Source organism: Schistocerca piceifrons, chromosome 4 (assembly GCF_021461385.2).
Source record: "Schistocerca piceifrons isolate TAMUIC-IGC-003096 chromosome 4, iqSchPice1.1, whole genome shotgun sequence".
In the NCBI taxonomy this organism is placed as follows: Eukaryota; Metazoa; Arthropoda; class Insecta; order Orthoptera; family Acrididae; genus Schistocerca; species Schistocerca piceifrons.
The window spans coordinates 763,604,275-763,623,337 of record NC_060141.1 but is presented as its reverse complement, the minus strand read 5'-3'; the positions used below and the strand labels follow the sequence as shown (position 1 = coordinate 763,623,337).

At 43.2% G+C, this 19,063-nt stretch overlaps 1 protein-coding gene across 3 annotated transcripts in view; it reads right to left on the bottom strand.

Annotated features, from left to right (window-relative positions):
• Positions 1–19,063, bottom strand: part of LOC124795186 (protein bric-a-brac 2-like) — a 131,765-nt gene that overhangs the window by 41,382 nt on the left and 71,320 nt on the right. For all 3 annotated transcript variants that reach the window (XM_047259087.1, XM_047259088.1, XM_047259086.1), the window contains exon 7: positions 11,314–11,496. In XM_047259087.1, coding sequence (XP_047115043.1) covers positions 11,314–11,496 — 183 coding nt within the window. The remainder of the gene's footprint in view (positions 1–11,313; positions 11,497–19,063) is intronic.

Sequence of the window (19,063 nt, the reverse complement as noted above, 5' to 3'; positions counted from 1 at the left end):
TAGTATCAGCTGAGCTGAACAAGAGGCACAATCAGAGGCTCAGCCTTCAAATAAACAGAAACGTTCACAAGTGATCCAACACCCGAGTAATAAACTATGTATATACAGGGTGAGTCACCTAACATTACCGCTGGATATATTTCGTAAACCACATCAAATACTGACGAATTGATTCCACAGACCGAACGTGAGGAGAGGGGTTTGAGTAATTGGTTAATACAAACCATAAAAAAATGCATGAAAGTATGTTTTTTAACACAAATCTATGATTTTTTTAAATCGAACCCTGTTAGTTTTGTTAGCACATCTGAACATATAAACAAATACGTAATCAGTGCCGTTTGTTGCATTGTAAAATGTTAATTACATCCGGAGATATTGTAACCTAAAGTTGACACTTGAGTACCACTCCTCCGCTGTTCGATCGTGTGTATCAGAGAGTACCGAATTATGTAGGGATCCAAAGGTAACGGTGATGGACCTTAGGTACAGAAGAGACTGGAACAGCACATTACGTCCACATGCTAACACCTTTTTATTGGTCTTTTTCACTGATGCACATGTACATTACCATGAGGGGTGAGGTACACGTACACACGTGGATTCCGTTTTCAATTACGGAGTGGAATAGAGTGTGTCGCTATATGTCAGGCCAATAGATGTTCAATGTGGTGGCCATCATTTGCTGCACACAACTGCAATCTCTGGCGTAATGAATGTTGTACACGCCGCAGTACATCTGGTTTAATGTCACCGCAGGCTGCCACAATACATTGTTTCATATCCTCTGGGGTTGTAGGCACATCACGGTACACATTCTCCTTTAACATACCCCACAGAAAGAAGTCCAGAGGTGTAAGATCAGGAGAACGGGCTGGCCAATTTATGCGTCCTCCACATCCTATGAAACGCCCGTCGAACATCCTGTCAAGGGTCAGCCTAGTGTTAATTGTGGAATGTGCAGGTGCACCATCATGCTGATACCACATACGTCGATGCGTTTCCAGTGGGACATTTTCGAGCAACGTTGGCAGATCATTCTGTAGAAACGCGATGTATGTTGCAGCTGTTTGGGCCCCTGCAATGAAGTGAGGACCAATGAGGTGGTCACCAATGATTCAGCACCATACATTTACAGTCCACCGTCGCTGTTGCTCTACCTCTCTGAGCCAGCGAGGATTGTCCACGGACCAGTAATGCATGTTCCGTAGACTCACTGCCCCGTGGTTTGTGAAACCCGCTTCATCGGTAAACAGGTAGAACTGCAACGCATTCTCTGTTAATGCCCATTGACAGAATTGCACTCGATGATTAAAGTCATCACCATGTAATTGCTGATGTAGTGACACATGAAATGGGTGAAAGCGGTGACGATGCAGTATGCGCATGACACTACGTTGACACAGTCCACCAGCTCTCGCAATGTCCCGTGTACTAATGTGTGGGTTCATGGCAACAGCAGCTAACACACCAACTGCAGCCGCTTCTCCTGTGATGGGCCTGTTACGGACCCGTTTGCGTGCTACGACCATATCTGTTGCATACAGTTGGCGGTAGAAGTTTTGCAATGTGCGGCACATTGGATGCTCTCTGTCCGGGTACCGTTCTGCATACACCCTACAGGCTTCAGCTGCATTTAGTCAACACTTGCCATAGATAAGTATCATCTCTGCCTTTTCAGAGTTCAAATATACCATGGTCACAGTTCCTACAACACTACACTATCACAGACATCTGGTAACAAGGTGTACTACAGTTGGTCTGCATGCGGAGACGAATGCAGAATAACAATAGCAGCAAGCGCTAAATGCGGACACTGCGACAGCTAGACCAAACCACAACATTGCACTACAGCCACACTCGTAAACACGGTCGTCATCGTAAACATGTCCCTGCTGATGCTGCTCGCCGACCGTGGCCCGTGTTTGTTACAACACGCAACTGAACGTCGGAGGTTTCAAGCATCAACTTTAGGTTACAATATCTCTGGATGTAATTAACATTTGACAATGCAACAAACGGCACTGATTACGTATTTGATTATATGTTCAGATGTGCTAACAAAACTAACGTGGTTCCATTTAAAAAAACGTAGGTTTGTGTTAAAAAACATACTTCCGTGCATTTTTGTATGGTTTGTATTAAACAATTACATTAGCCCTTCTCCTCACGTTCGGTCTGTGGAATCGGTTCATCAGTATTTGATTTGGTTTACGAAATATATCCAGCGGTAACGTTAGGTGACTCATCCTGTATACATTTGTGTGTGGTGCGGAATTATCTGAAACTACAATTAGATACAGGGGCTTCCATAACTCTGCTGCACAGAAACACTTATAAACTGTTAGGCAGCCAACAGCTGCAGCAGTCTAATTCCACTCTATCAGCATACAATGGTCACAATATTCCAGCACTGGTCTTGTGCAGCCTACCAACAACAATTTGCAATGTTACTTAAACTGTTATTTCATGTCTTGTGTTCTAGGGACAGCCCTAACATTTTTAGTCTGGATTCATTTGACTTGCTTGACCTAGACATTCAGTACAATGTGTTGCAAATAAATACTGCTGTGCCTCAAGACTGTGTTAATGATTTGTGTGCAAAGTATAGTGATCTATTTCATGAAGGTCTGGGAAAACTACAGATTTTGAAGTGCACATGACTTTAAAAGATGACACACAGCCACATTTTCATTTTGCATGACCTGTCCCTATGCCATTCTGTGGTAGGCGTACTTAAGACCTTCGGTACACACACCATCAGATTATTTGACTTGTCACTCTAACGAAGTAGGCAAGTGTCAGCAATATGTCTCGTGGTCTTATCGTGGCGTGTTTATCTTCTGCCGTTAGGTCACACGATAGAAATGCCACTTGCACGCTTACAGTAGCAGACTGACGGTGACCAACTTTAAACAGAACTTGATTAATTTTCACACACATTTATTAAAATAATAAAAAGCATAAACCCTATGTAACTTTATTCTGGATGCTATTTACAATTGACAATCTGAAGTTCCTTTGGTCTTGGTACGTTAATCTTATTCTCACATATCTCTGATACTTGACAAAGTCTCTATACATTTCTCTTCATGGCTATGTACAGGAATATGGTAATCTTATTAGGCACAGACTGAAACTTGGCTATAGACTGGTACAGACTAATGCAGACTGGTACAGACAAATGCAGACTGAGTAATCGGAGGTCTGTACACTCATTATAATACCTCGCGCGTTCATGTATCACTGCGCGAGTGTGATCCACGAGGAGAAAAGGTTCTACGTTAGCAGCAATCTCATTGGCTGCGTGACATATTAATATGTGGATCGGCGGAAGCAGAATTTGGTCCATCTCTAAGGCAGCACCATCTCGTAGTGCGGAGACAGATGAGTGCTGCGCCTGCGCTGTTGTGCTTAGCGGGGCGCGCTCTAGTGGGAAAGTTGTGTACGTGCTGACTACGCGGAACTATGTACCCAACGCATTCATGATCAGGTCACTTAAGAACTGAAATTGTGGCAAGACAGTGGTGTTATTGAACCAATTTCAGCAAATAAGTGGGCATCTCCCCTAGTAGTTATTAAAAAGCCATCAGGCAGTTTACGATTATAACAGGATGTTAAATCCATTGTGAACCTGCATACACTGTTGACCTCTATTCCCCTGCCTCGGCCCAAAAAATTGATGGACAGATTGGGCCAGCGTCACTTCTTCTCAAAATATTTACTTGCAATAGATGTACTTACAGTTACTCTTCAATGAGCAGTCCAAATGGTTCTTTGTCCTTAACATGTACTTGGGTTTATACTAGTATCAGAGTCTCCCTCTCAACAGTGGAACACTGCCCGCCGTTTTCCAATGGTTTTTGGAGTACTTAACAGTGAAAGTTTCTTAATGTGCGAACTATTAAAATGATATAGTTGTGTCTAGTCAGACAATAGCAGAACATTTAGCCAACTTAAGAGTGTTTGTTCCAAGTTCTTTCTGACATGGGACTAAAGTGCAATAAAGCAAAATGCTTGTTTTTCCACATGAAAGTTGAATACCTGGGTAATGCACAGGGCATCCATCCAGCACAATCACACTTGTCATTGAACAGGGATTTGTCGGTACTTCGTAACATTAACAAGTTACAGGCAGCAACAAGTAAACTGATGTACCACATCAAGTTTATTCCTCATGTACCATAAATTGCTGCTCAAAAGACCCAGCTTCGCTGGAAAGATGTTCACTTCATGTGCCGAACACTGTCAGGATGCATTTCCGTGACTTAAGGATGTTCTCCTCAGTGATCATTCTTTGGCCCACTTTGACCCACAAAAGTCAGCTGTCTTAACAGTTGATGCGTCATCCTATGGGACTGGATTGGTGCTCTCCCACAGGACTAGTTCCTCTGTCAGGCTCACTGCATTGACTTCCAAAATTTTAAATAAGGCACAGAGTAATTACAGCCAGCTGAAAAAAAGAGGCATTCACCATTATTTATGGAGTCACAAAATTTCACCAGTATTTGTACAGATGATGTTCTATCTCCTCATGGATCACAGATCAATCACAACTTTGTTCAGCCCCTCCAAGTCTGTCCCGCCACATACCGCACAAAAATTGCAATACAGGACCCTGTTGTTGTCGAACTACCAGCATAACTTGTTGCACAAGCCAATGGCTCACCACTTAAGTACTGACTAGTTACCACAGTTGCCAGTTGGTACTGTTTCTGCATTTGATTCATTTGAAGACTGGTGGTTCCAGATTGATTCAAAGGATCTTCATGGGTCTCCAGTGGACTACCATCATATTGCACACAAATCCATTTCCGACCCAGCTCTTCAAGTGATTTTCCAATATGTTTACAATGGGTGGTACTTCAGCTTAATAGAAATCCACCACCCCTTGATAGACTGCACATCAGCACTCACTTTCTGTGCACTGCATATCCTTTTTCATACTGAGAATGATGATGCTGATGTTGCGATGCCTCAATCCCTCCAGCAAGAAATGTTGAAACTGTTGCACCACGTTCATTGCAGAGTGGTATGCACTAAGCAGCTAGCTCATTGTCATTGTATGTGACTGTCACGTATGCCCAAATTGAATGATCGACCTCCCCATTGTCTGTGTGGAACACCAGTCTGCTCCACCACAATGGTTTCTCAAGTGGCTATGCCCAACAGGACCATGGCAATGGTTACTTGTGGATTTGTTAGGACCCTATTGGAATGGTGGTAGATGTTTATATCAAGTTTCTCTTTGAAGTCCCAATGCATTCCACCACAACTGTCAGCCCTCACCTCCATTATTTGTACTGAAGTATTTACAGAGATCATCATTTCTGACAATGGACCTCAAATTATGTCAGACAACTTTCGACAATTTTTTCACGTTAATGGCATCCAGAATATCACAATAGTGCATTTCATCCACAGTCAAATGATGAAGCCAAATGGTTTATATGCACTTGCATTTCATCCACAGTCAAATGATGAAGCCAAATGGTTTATATGCACTTTAAAGATGCAAATGGAGAAGCTGTGCTCATCCCACACACAGGACCAGGCCCGCATGACATTTTTGTTCTCCTATCACTTTTTGTCTTGTGACAGTTGCTCGCAGAACTCTTACACAGTCAATGTCACAGTACTCTTCTCCATCTCTTGCAGCCACTGCAGAAGCCGTATGTCCAGCCCTACAAGGTTTTGGGCCCAGGACACTTTCAGAGTGTTTGGCATGGGTAGCCTCTGAGAACAGGATGTAATGATAGAAGTTGTAGGAAAATCATTTACACACCATTCCGAGTTCAACAGGGCTGTGCTGGCAGCATCAGAACCAGCTGCCGCAGTCTTGAATTTGTGATTCTGCCACACAGTTTTTATTCACAGACCCAGAATTCCACAGAGTTCTGTGGCAGCAGTCATCACCTCTACCACTTTGCCCAGTTCGGTCGTGGCAGCTCTCGTCTTGACACCAAAGAAGATTGACGTGCAGCAGCCATCTCCAGTGGCCCCCTGATCCCGCAGTCTGAGCTGATGCCTATGGAGGCACTGCCTCTGGGCATCCCACATGATACCCCAGGGTATCCTGCAGCTGTTGTTGATGTCCCATCCATAGCATCAGCATCCCTGGATGTGGGCGTGGGCCCTGTTGGGTGGTTTTTCAGCCAGTGTTCTCTGCCACTCGCAGCAGTTTATACTGGGATGCAGACGAGGTCTGGCATCAGCAACAGATACAGACCCTGTTCCATCTGAGATGTGTGCATTCATACCTTCCCCATGGCGCTGGTCCAGGAATCAGCCATACATGACGATGGTGCAAAGGTTTGGAGGAGAGGAATGTTGTGTCATTGACGTATTAAAGCACAAGTCTCATTGTTGGCACCAACATTGACACAACTGGGAGCACAGTTGTCCTGCTGGAGCAACCAACCATTACGTGCCCTATGGCCATGCCTTGAAGGAAGCATCAGTGCACTCCTGTTGCTGGCAAGTAGTTACTTCCATTCACAGAGCTGAGCAGCCAGTCTATGTTTAGCTTCAAGTCCGATTACTGCAGAGCAACAGCCTCAAAGAGTGCGGGGCAAAGTCAGGACATGCGGGGACCAAGCAGCAATCGGTATTGTAATTGCAAACTGTCGAAGCTGCATTGGTAAAGTACCGGAACTTCAAGCGCTGATAGAAAGCACCGAAGCTGAAATCATTATAGGTACAGAAAGCTGGCTGAAGCCAGAGATAAATTCTGCCGAAATTTTTACAAAGGCACAGACGGTGTTTAGAAAGGATAGATTGCATGCAACCGGTGGTGGCGTGTTTGTCGCTGTTAGTAGTAGTTTATCCTGTAGTGAAATAGAAGTGGATAGTTCCTGTGAATTATTATGGGTGGACGTTACACTCAACAACCGAGCTAGGTTAATAATTGGCTCCTTTTACCGACCTCCCGACTCTGCAGCATTAGTGGCAGAACAACTGAGAGAAAATTTGGAATACATTTCACATAAATTTTCTCAGCATGTTATAGTCTTAGATGCAGATTTCAGTTTACCAGATATAGACTGGGACACTCAGATGTTTAGGATGGGTGGTAGGGACAGAGCATCAAGTGACATTATACTGAGCGCACTACCCAAAAATTACCTCGGGCAATTAAACAGAGAACCAACTCGTGGAGATAACATCTTGGGACCTACTCATAACAAACAGACCCGAACTTTTCGACTGTGTAAGTGCAGAACAGGGAATCAGTGATCATAAAGCCGTTGCAGCATCCCTGAATGTGGAAGTTAATAAGAATATAAAAAAGGGAGGAAGGTTTATCTGTTTAGCAAGAGTAATAGAAGGCAGATTTCAGACTACCTAACAGATCAAAACAAAAATTTCTGTTCCGACACTGACAATCTTGAGTGTTTATGGAAAAAGTTCAAGGCAATTGTAAAATGCGTTTTAGACAGGTACGTGCCAAGTAAAACTGTGAGGGACGGGAAAAACCCACCGTGGTTCAACAACAAAGTTAGGAAACTACTGCGAAAGCAAAGAGAGCTTCACTCCAAGTTTAAACGCAGCCAAAACCTCTCAGACAAACAGAAGCTAAACGATGTCAAAGTTAGCGTAAGGAGGGCTATGCGTGAAGCGTTCAGTGAATTCGGAAGTAACATTCTATGTACCGACTTGACAGAAAATCCTAGGAAGTTCTGGTCTTACATTAAATCAGTAAGTGGCTTGAAACAGCATATCCAGACACTCCGGGATGATGATGGCATTGAAAGAGAGGATGACACGCGTAAAGCCAAAATACTAAACACCTTTTTACATAGCTGTTTCATAGAGGAAGAACGCACTGCAGTTCCTTCTCTAAATCCTCGCACAAACGAAAAAATGGCTGACATCGAAATAAGTGTCCAAGGAATAGTAAAGCAACTGGAATTACTCAACAGAGGAAAGTCCACTGGACCTGACGGGATACCAGTTCGATTCTACACAGAGTACACGGAAGAGCTTGCCCCCCTTCTAACAGCTGTGTACCGCAAGTCTCTAGAGGAACGAAAGGTTCCAAATGATTGGAAAAGAGGACAGGTAGTCCCAGTCTTCAAGAAGGGTCGTCGAGCAGATGCGCAAAACTATAGACCTATATCTCTGACGTCGATCTGTTGTAGAATTCTGGAACATGTTTTTTGCTCGAGTATCATGTCGTTTTTGGGAACCCAGAATCTACTCTGTAGGAGTCAACATGGATTCCGGAAACAGCGATCGTGTGAGACCCAACTTACTTTATTTGTTCATGAGACCCAGAAAATATTAGATACAGGCTCCCAGGTAGATGCTATTTTCCTTGACTTCCGGAAGGCGTTCGATACAGTTCCGCACTGTCGCCTGATAAACAAAGTAAGAGCCTACAGAATATCAGACCAGCTGTGTGGCTGGATTGAAGAGTTTTTAGCAAACAGAACACAGCATGTTGTTATCAATGGAGAGACGTCTACAGATGTTAAAGTAACCTCTGGCGTGCCACAGGGGAGTGTTATGGGACCATTGCTTTTCACAATATATATAAATGACCTAGTAGATAGTGTCGGAAGTTCCATGCGGCTTTTCGCGGATGATGCTGTAGTATACAAAGAAGTTGCAGCATTAGAAAATTGTAGCGAAATGCAGGAAGATCTGCAGCGGATAGGCACTTGGTGCAGGGAGTGGCAACTGACCCTTAACATAGACAAATGTAATATATTGCGAATACATAGAAAGAAGGATCCTTTATTGTATGATTATATGATAGCGGAACAAACACTGGTAGCAGTCACTTCTGTAAAATATCTGGGAGTATGTGTGCGGAGAAATTTGAAGTGGAATGATCATATAAAATTAATTGTTGGTAAGGCGGGTACCACGTTGAGATTCATTGGGAGAGTCCTTAGAAAATGTAGTCCATCAACAAAGGAGGTGGCTTACAAAACACTCGTTCGACCTATACTTGAGTATTGCTCATCAGTGTGGGATCCGTACCAGATTAGGTAGCTGGAGGAGATAGAGAAGATCCAAAGAAGAGCGGCGCGTTTCGTCACAGGGTTATTTGGTAACCGTGATAGCGTTACGGAGACGTTTAGCAAACTCAAGTGGCAGACTCTGCAAGAGAGGTGCTCTGCATCGTGGTGTAGCTTGCTCGCCAGGTTTCGAGAGGGTGCATTTCTGGATGAGGTATCGAATATATTGCTTCCCCCTACTTATACCTCCCGAGGAGATCACGAATGTAAAATTAGAGAGATTCGAGTGCGCGCGGAGGCTTTCAGACAGTCGTTCTTCCTGCGAACCATACGCGACTGGAACAGAAAAGGGAGGTAATGACAGTGGCACGTATAGTGCCCTCCGCCACACACCGTTGGGTGGCTTGCGGAGTATAAATGTAGATGTAGATGTAGAGTGTGCTACAGTGTGTCAACAACCTACAGCAGACTCAGTACTGGCCACCTACTCCACACAGGAGTCTTCATATTACTGAGCTGTTATAACTGATTGGACACTACATCCTTTGTACAGTGTACAGATGTAAAGGCCCACTCATGGGCTGTATCTTCCTCGCAAATTAAGCGTCTTACAGTATAAATATATTTTAATTAAGATTTATTATTTATTTATTGTACTAGGACTGTCAGTTCTTATCTTCAAGCAGTGGCGCAACACAAACATATAACTGAAATCAATTTAAAGTGCAACTTATGCAAAAATTGATCAAAGAGAAGTTTGACAGAAAAACAGAATTTTATAAATGGGCACAGTGATTATGAGGCAAATGATTGTATTCATGTTAGTATTTTTTTGTGCTTGATAAATTGCTTTAACATAATCAATATATGCAGTGTCAAGTAGATGTAATATCCACTGGCATGAAGATTCGAAAATGCAACTTGCAGTTTGTGGGGAGACAGACTTATCTACACTCATGGTAAAAGTACGGCAACATGCCTCTGGAGATGTTGGACAAAATGGTCAGGATAGCAATTTTCTCCAATTGTTTACAATACGACGGATTCTATCAACCATGCCATTGTTGATACATAACTAGTTAAACATACAAGTTGACTAACCAATGCATTGGGCAATACTGAATGGCCCTCATTATCCCCAAACTTCAAAACTCTTAACTCTCATCTCTGGGGTTAAAGGAAAGGTCATTGCATACCAAGCAGGCAGTTAACTATACAAAGGAAAATCGTATACATGAATTACTAAATCCACTTAGAAACAGATGATCTGGCCAGTTTCCTTCTTCAGGGCAGGGAATTGTGAAGGAGGGGGCAGGTGTGTGTGTGTTTGCGTGTGTGTGTGTGTGTGTGTTTGCGTATGTGTGTGTGTGTGTGTGTGTGTGTGTGTGTGTAGGGGGAATCACTTGATCACTTGCTACTCAGCTTCAGTGGGATCTGTCATGTCTGAAGAGTAAGGCAGGCAGAGGTGAAGAAAAATGTTGTTCCCACTTTTTGCTCCAAAGAAGGCATATACGATTCTGAAAGGTGTGAGTACAGTCATGTTTTGTTTTTTGTCCCTGTACTGGCAGTTATGCCTCCTGAAGGTAAAAATTCTTCCCTGCTCCCATGTTGTTTGTGCCATTATCCTTTGGACTATACCTTCTCCTTTTCACTTTCCCATTTTCATTTTTTACTTCCGTCTTCTACATTAACTTCATCTATTCTCATCATTCTCTCTCTCTCTCCCCTCCCCACCGCACCCCTTCCTTCCAGTTTTTAATCTAGTGAGTAATGCAGCTATTTGCACTTTGCACACTGGAATTACATTTGGGAGGACAGTGCTTCAAATCCATGTCCAGCCATAAAGGTTCAGACTTTCCATGATTTCCCTAAATTTCAGAAGGCAAATGCTGGAATGGTTCCCTTGAGGACTTACCCGATTTTCTTTCCTCTCTTACACATAATCAGAGACTGTGCGCTCTCTCTCTCTCTCTCTCTCTCTCTCTCTCTCTCTCTCTCTGTTAAGATCTTGTTATCAAGCGGGAAGCTAAACCATAATATTTTCTTCATTTCTAGTTTCAACATTTTAATATTTTGATTAACAACCCTGGCCTTCTTCAGCAAAAAAAAGTTTTAAGTACTCTCTGTTTCTGACATGTAATTTAATTTCCATCTTACCTTATATTACTGTGCCTTCTTTTACTTAGGCCCCCGGTAACTTCCTTTCTAATACATGAAATGTTACCATTCCTGCTAGCCATTCCTCTGAAATCCCAATTTTAGAAGGATATCACAGATTATTCAGGAAATGCCAGAAGACAAGTCAGAAAAATATGGTGGAAAAATTGTTAAAGAGTATGAGCCGTACCTGGTAAGCAACTGATGCTGCTGCCTGAGACATTTTCCCCTGTTGGCATGCTGCTACCGCTTCGTTTAACCTCAACTGCTTACATGCATCCGATGTCCCAGAGCGCTTGCGTATGCAATTTGATGGTAAGCGACCTGCTTCAACCAGGCGGGCCTTCTCACGATACAGCGTTTTCTTGGGTATCTGTTAGGTACAATCCAACTGCTCCACGTTAAATATTCAAATGAACTATGTAGTGAGAGAGAACATGAAAACTACATTTCACAATAAGTCCAGATACAAAAAAGCTCTGCATTATCAAAGTATGACAGTGTCATTTTTCATAAAATAAACACATTGAATTTAATATCACTAGACCTCTAACTATGCATTTCTTCTTCAAAAAGTTGAAAGTAAAGAAGAAGATAGCTGCAACTCTTAAAAAGTGCATGGCAAGTCATTCAAAGTCTATGGTTTGTTTACATGCTTATCACTTATCATATAACTTGTAAGTAACATAAAGCTGAATAAAGTTTCTTTTAACCAATAAAAATTCTGTTCAGTTTATCAGGGCTGATAGACATCCCTGCACTAGAAAAGATATCCTAGAACCACGTGGAGAGAAAAGAAAAAATTTATATTCATATTTTTATAAGTATCTGCTATGACTGTATTTTTGTACTTACTTCACAAAACAAAGTCTTTTGTGTTTTCTTAAAATGAAAATGTATGGGCTTCATACATTTTAATTGGCAACCAGTAATGTATTATAAATAAAAATGTATCACACAAGTGACATATTGTGCCATATGTGTAATGTAAAAAATAAAATTAGTATATTTAATGCAAGTGTGCATTCTTTCACTGGTTTAATCTCTTAAGATGGGCTTCAAGTCTCCGAGTTGACTTTTGTAGGCTCTTGTGTGAGGTGCACAACAGAGCAACAGGCCAAGCCTGAAATGTGCCAGGCACAAGAAGGAAACTGCCACAGTGATCCAATATGCACTCCAGTATTTGTGTATGAAATCATCATGAGTAAATTATACTCAGATTCCTGTATAAAATGTGCCTCTTATTTGTCTACACTATGGATTTTGGTAGGGGATTCTCAATTTGTCTTATCACTACTTCTACTTTACATCTACTCTGTTTTCTGATTTCACCTTACAAATATTTCATTAGTCATTACCATTATTGCCCTGTTCTCCATAGCTCTACTGCTCGAAACCACACCCATGAAGCTGTGCTACAGTTTCAAGTTTTCACATTCATATTCCATTTCACTGCCTTCACAGTTGCTAAACACGTGTATGTAATACTTGGATATGTGCTGCGGCATCAGGCCGCTGGCACCCTACACTTCAAACATTCCAGCAACGACATCTGCAAAGGCCACCCAACAGAGGCCACCTGCAGTGGGGCACATGACTTCTACACATGGCATGGCATCTGCCACATCACCTACGGGAGCCCTCCTCTTTATAAGCACAGTGCTGCAGGCACTCACCCTCATATTGTGTTCATACTATTTGTCACCAACTGTTGTATCAGTACCTGAATTATTTCTATGTTCTCAATGTTATTCTCTTTTATGTGGACAAAGAATTAACTGTGGCTCATTGTGGCTGCTGCGCTGTTGTTTGTGTCTTACACCATGATACACCTGGCAACAAGTATGGTAATCAGCTCCACATTCTCAGTCTATTTGGTTGTTCCTAAAGTTCTTCTGTCCATGGAGGCAGTGCTTCAATCTCTCCTCAAGCAGCAGCAGGAGGATCTTACAGTTCCTATCATGAACTTGTAATCACACAGGCTTCCACGCAATTGGCATAACCACTGCCCTTTCCCCCTTATCATGATGTTCTTGGGGAGAGGTCAACGTGGCAGCCATACAAACACAGCCTCCACGCCACACTGGACAGTAGGTTGTCAAACAACAACCACGACACCGATAGCAGCACTCCATGCTCTCATGTTGCTTATACTGTTTCATGCAACATGGCCAGGCCACATCCCCTGTGCTGGGTGCCTTGCAACAACTTTACGAAAAAACTACATACGGCATCTGTGTGTCTTTCTCAGCCCAATCCTGCAGACATGAACATGAATGTTAAGTTCGGCCACCAGTGCAATCCTTTTTCAAGTGTGTGTAAGCTCAGACTACAAGCAGACACAGGTGCAGCAGTTACTTTACTGAACTCCCACACTTACATGAATTTGGGATCTCTAGGGTTGTCTCTGGTTACTCAACATCTGATGAGATACAACAAGCACAATATTCCAATTTTGGGGCAGTTTATGTCTTCCACTAAATATAAATCTTTGGTTCTTTCTCTGACTTTTTTGGTAGTGGATGATACTGGCACCACAAATTTTTTTGGTCTGGATACTTTCAATGCTTTTGGTTTTACCATTTCAGATATGGTGTACCTCATTTCCAGGTCCCTTACCAGCAGTAAGATTCTCTGTGTTCTGAGTTCTCGTCTCTTTTCTCAGCTGGATTAGGCTGTGGCACTAATTTTGCGGCCCACATTACTCACAGCATGGGCACACTTTTACCACGTGTGGCCTATTCCAGTGGTTCTGCACAATCAACTGAAATCGGAATTGAACAGGCTGATGTCATCTGGGGTTTCACAGCCTATTACATCCGGTGACTAGTCTACTCCTCTCCGTGTTTGTTAAAAAACTGACTGATCAGTTGCAGTGACTTTAAAGTTTCAGCTAATGCTCAATCTATCACTGACGTCTACCCTTTGCCCCATCCGGATGAGTTACTGGCAGAATTCATCAGGAGTCAGTTTGTCTCCAAAATTGATTTATCTGAAGCCTATTTACAGGTTCCATTGGATGAGGATTTTAAATGGGTCCTTTTCAGTAACATGCACTTTGGGTTGTTCCAATATCAATGCCTCCCTTTTGGTGTGGCTATAGGCCTTAAGATTACAATATTTTTTGGAACAACTGACGATGTCTGTTCCGGGGTGCACCAACAATCTTGATGACATCATTGTGAAAGATCATTAATATAACATATTCTCTTTGTTCTCAGTCTTACATACTGCAGGGTTGAAATGCAACTTGGCCAAGTCACACTTTTTTCAATCAAGCATTGTGTATTTGGGGTTTGGGGGTTTTCAAGATGGTGTGAAGTCTTTACGTCATCATGCTGTCATGGTAACAGCTCTGCCTCACCCTAGAAATGTCAAAGAACTCTAATCATTTTTAAGTAAAATTACTTACTATCATAAATTCATTCCAGGTGCAGCCATGTCATCCTTCCCCCCCCCCCCCCCCCCCCCCCCGATTTGCTCCACAAGAATTCATGTTTCTGAAGTCTAAATTACAGTTTGATCCTTGTTTGGCTACTTTCCATGCTGGCTACCACTTGGTTTTCACTATGGACACCTCTCAGTATTGATTTAGGGCACTTCTTGTATATTGATAGGAGGAGGGTTACAAATGTCTGCTAACTTATGTGTCAAAAACACTCAACTCTGCTCAGCAGCACCACTCCCATGTCGAAAAGAAGTGCTAGCTACGAGGTGCGGCTAGAAAAAAACCGGACTGATGCTGGAAAAAACATTTATTTACAATTATTTACAATTTCATGTTATCTCCTTCAATGTACTCTCCTTCTCGGTCTCTACACCGCTCCATACGAAATTTCCACTGTTCATAGCAATGCTGCAGATCATTTTCGGTAAGTCCATACATTACTTCCGTCGCTTTTTCTTTTACTGCTTCAACAGTCTCAAATCCAGTTACTTTCAAAGCTGACTTGACTTTAGGGAAAAGAAAAAAAGTCACAGGGGGCCAAATCATGTGAGTAGGGTGGATGATCTAAGATGGGAATGTTGTGTTTTGCCAAAAACGTCTTCACTGACAACGCACTGTGAGCTGAGGCATTGTCTTGGTGAAGGATCCATGACTTTTTTCTCCACAAATCGTTCCGTTTTCTCCGTACTCGCTCACGTAGGGTAGCCAGGACGCTAATGTAGTAATGCTGATTCACTGTTTGTCCCTCTGGTACCCAATCAATGTGCACAATCCCTTTGATGTCAAAAAAAAAAAAACAATCATCATTGCCTTGAATTTCGATTTTGACATTCGTGCTTTTTTTTGTCGTGGAGAACCAGGAGTTTTCCAATGCATCGATTGGCGTTTAGTTTCGGGATCGTAAGTAAAAAACCACGATTCATCGCAATTAATAACATTTTGTAAGAAGGTGGGATCACTTTCAATGTTTTCCAGGATGTCAGAACAAATCATTCTTCGGCGTTCCTTCTGTTCAATTGTGAGACACTTTGGAACCATTTTTGAACACACTTTGTTCATGTTGAAACTTTCATGAAGAATCTGCCTAACACTTTCCTTGTCAACTCCTGTTAACTCAGACACTGCTCTGATTGTTAAACGGCGATCTTGTCGAACAAGTTTACCGATTTTTTCAATGTTTGCATCAGTTTTTGCTGACAATGGTCTGCCAGTGCGAGTGTCATCACTGGTGTCTTGGTGTCTTCGTGGCCATCTTTAAATCGTTTAAACCACTCAAACACTTGTGTTCGCGATAAACAATCATCGCCGTACACTTGTTGTAACATTACAAACGTTTCACTTGCAGATTTTCCTAGTTTGAAACAAAATTTGATGTTAACACGCTGTTCTTTCTGTACACTCAACATTTTCCGACGCACAGACAAAACGTCAACTACTTAAAACAGACGCCACGGGCAGACTAAGTGCAGGAGGCAGATGAAACTCGAGCAGTAGGCGGAGCGAGAGTCACGTGACAGGCCACGCGACTTCCAGCCTTATTGCATTCGTTTTATTGTTTCACCAGTACTAGTCCGGTTTTTTTCTAGCCACACCTCGTATGCCTATGTCCTCAAAAAGTTTCCCGCATTCTTATATGGGCCTAAGTTACACTTCATAACTGACCACAAGCCCTTGGTTTCATTGTTTAACCCTTTTGCTTCACTGCCCAACAAAGCAGCACATTGCCTCCAGCGTTGGGCTTTGTTTCTGTCTTACTAGAAGGGTTTCCTATTATGGGCCCCAGGATCACAGATGCTGCCACTGCCGATTCGGTTTTGCATCATGTTGTTTAACTCATTCACCATGGTTGGCCAGATAGGCGTCCAGGGAGGGCTTCTGATTCTTTGCACAACTATTTTGTCCTCTTTCATCGCCTTTTGGTATTTGATGGTGTCATTCTATCACCTACAGACAGGCTGTCAGCTAGGTTCGTGATCCTGGTCACCATATGGCAAGATGTGCTTCAGCTCCTACATCAAGGACATGAAGGGTCTCACATACGAAGTTATTGGCCCATCAGCACATGTTTTGGCCTGACATTGATGTTGACATGGTGCATCTTGTTGTAGCCTGCTGTCAGTTTGCTGCCAAATAGATGGTGCTGCGGTTGAAACTCATTCCGTGGCCTCTGCCGCAGTGTACGTGGGAACACGTCGATGTTGATTTCGTGGGGCCCTTTCTAAATACTTACTGGTTGTTGGTTGTCAATGCTTTCTCTAAATTTCCATATGTTATCCACTCCCCTTTGACGTCAGCCATGGCTATGAATCAGGATCTCTCTCAATTTTTTTCCTATTGGAAGAGTGCCCTATATGCTTGTGACATAGTTTGTGTCTCAGGCCATCCATGATTTACACTCATGTCCAGGCATTCGCCACGTGACTGCTCCTTGTATTCACTCATAATCTAATGGTGAAGCAGAACATCTCACGAGCACATTCAATGTTCGAATGAAGAAGTACATCACAGATTCCTCCATGGATGACACCTTACATGCTTCTTGAGCTCCCATTGTTTTACACCAGTGTGGGGTCAGATCCTAACTGAGATGCTCCACAGTTGTCAGCCCTGCATCCTCCTCTATCTGCTCATGCCGCCCCAACAATGTCCATTGGTGCGGCCCTCATCGTAGTTCGCTCCTGGCTCAGCAGTCTGATCTTGGTGGTGTGGCCACCAAAGTGAACACATGCCATGGTCCAAGGCTGCCGCCTCTGTATGGTGTGCACCTGTAATGGACTGGTGGTGTGCTACCATGACCTGCTGTGTCCTCGCGCCATGGTGAGGATTGTGGGTCCACTGAAGCCACCTTTGCCATCAGCACTGTGCTGGCCTCACAGGGTGTCCCTGCTGTGGGGACAGACATGACCTCCTACCTCTCTCACTGGGTCCAGTTCCCCAGCACTTGTTGCCCGGCCTTCCCACGATGCTTCACTGCCACCATCAATTCCATCGCCAGATGGACCAGTGCCTTCAGGTCGTTCAAAACAGGCATTCTTGGCCAAGCAGCTTGCACCCTTGTCACTGGTACTCTCTTATAGAATTTTGCAGGAGAGCGGCCACCACGCATGACCAAGGCCACACCACTTTTACCCCTACTCATCGGTTCCAGCCTGGAGTCTCCTTCTGCCACTGCCATCACCGCCTGTGGTACATGCTGCAGAGGCCACTGATGCTTCAACAGTTGCCCTGACGCTCACATCGCCGGAGCATTGTTTCCCCAAGAGGGGAAGGAGCCTATACTTAGATAGGTGCCACAGTACCAGGTTGCTGGCACACTACACTTCAAATGTTCCACCAATGGCATCTGTGTGGACTAGCCACCAGAGGCTGCCTGTGGTGGGCTACATGACTTGTGCACATGACACGGCACCCGCCGCACCATTTATTGGAGCTCTGCTCTTTATAAGAGCAGTGCAGCAGGCACTCGCCCTCATATCATGTTCATATTATTTGTCAGCAACTGCTGTATATGTACCTGAATTGTTTCTAAGTTTGTGTCTATGTTCTTAACTGCTGTTCGCTTGTATGCAGAAGAAGAACGAACTTTGGTTCATTGTGGCCATGCTGTTGTTTGTGTCTTATGGTATGGTACAACAGTGTTCCTAACTTTCTTACCATTAAGTTTGATAGAAAAATAACGACAACCTACCTTCCTGCAGTGCAGTGATTACTTCAATGTGGATCAACAAGTTCTGTATTTGTGGAAACAGTAGTTGAAACAGCAATAGTGACAGACACAGATGCTGCAGCTGCAATCAGCCAAAAAGCAAGAGCAATGTCAGCAGTAACTGTAGTTGCAGCAACAGCACCTTGTCAACCAAAGAGCAGAATCAAATGGTTCAAATGCCTCTGAGCACTATGCGCCTAGAACCGCACGGCCACTCCGGCCGGCGAGCAGAATCAGGAGCTGCTGATACAACATGAGTGTCAGGAACAGCACCACCACAGCTAGTGCCTTCTGTCAGTTTCAATGAAGCAGAAAAAATATGGAAAATTTACTCCACAGATTCATCGGAAGGGAAGTAGTATTTCCAACTCGAATCATCTTATTGCTACTTTACTTTTTGACATAGTAAGCTATATAAATTAGTTCAAAAGTTATGGCTGACAGCTGACTGCAGTGGCTGAGACTTTTTTTGAAATTAGTGATTTGGTATCTAATCATTGTAGTCAACAAACTTACATCATAGTCACAATGCTGAAATTTAATCAGTATACCACACAACTAGCTGTTTTAGGTGGCACGAGTCTCTGAACTTCAAGATCTGTCTGCACAGTGCAACATTTCATGTGAATCATGCAACGTGTAATATGCACAGTCTCTTATTCATTTTGCGATAGTTTGATAGTCCCCGGTAAATATTAAAGTTCTGGGAACACAACCACCTCTCAGTGAAGTGTTAGAAACAACCCAAGCATTTGAAACTGTTGTTTCTGCTCACCAGTCTTTTGA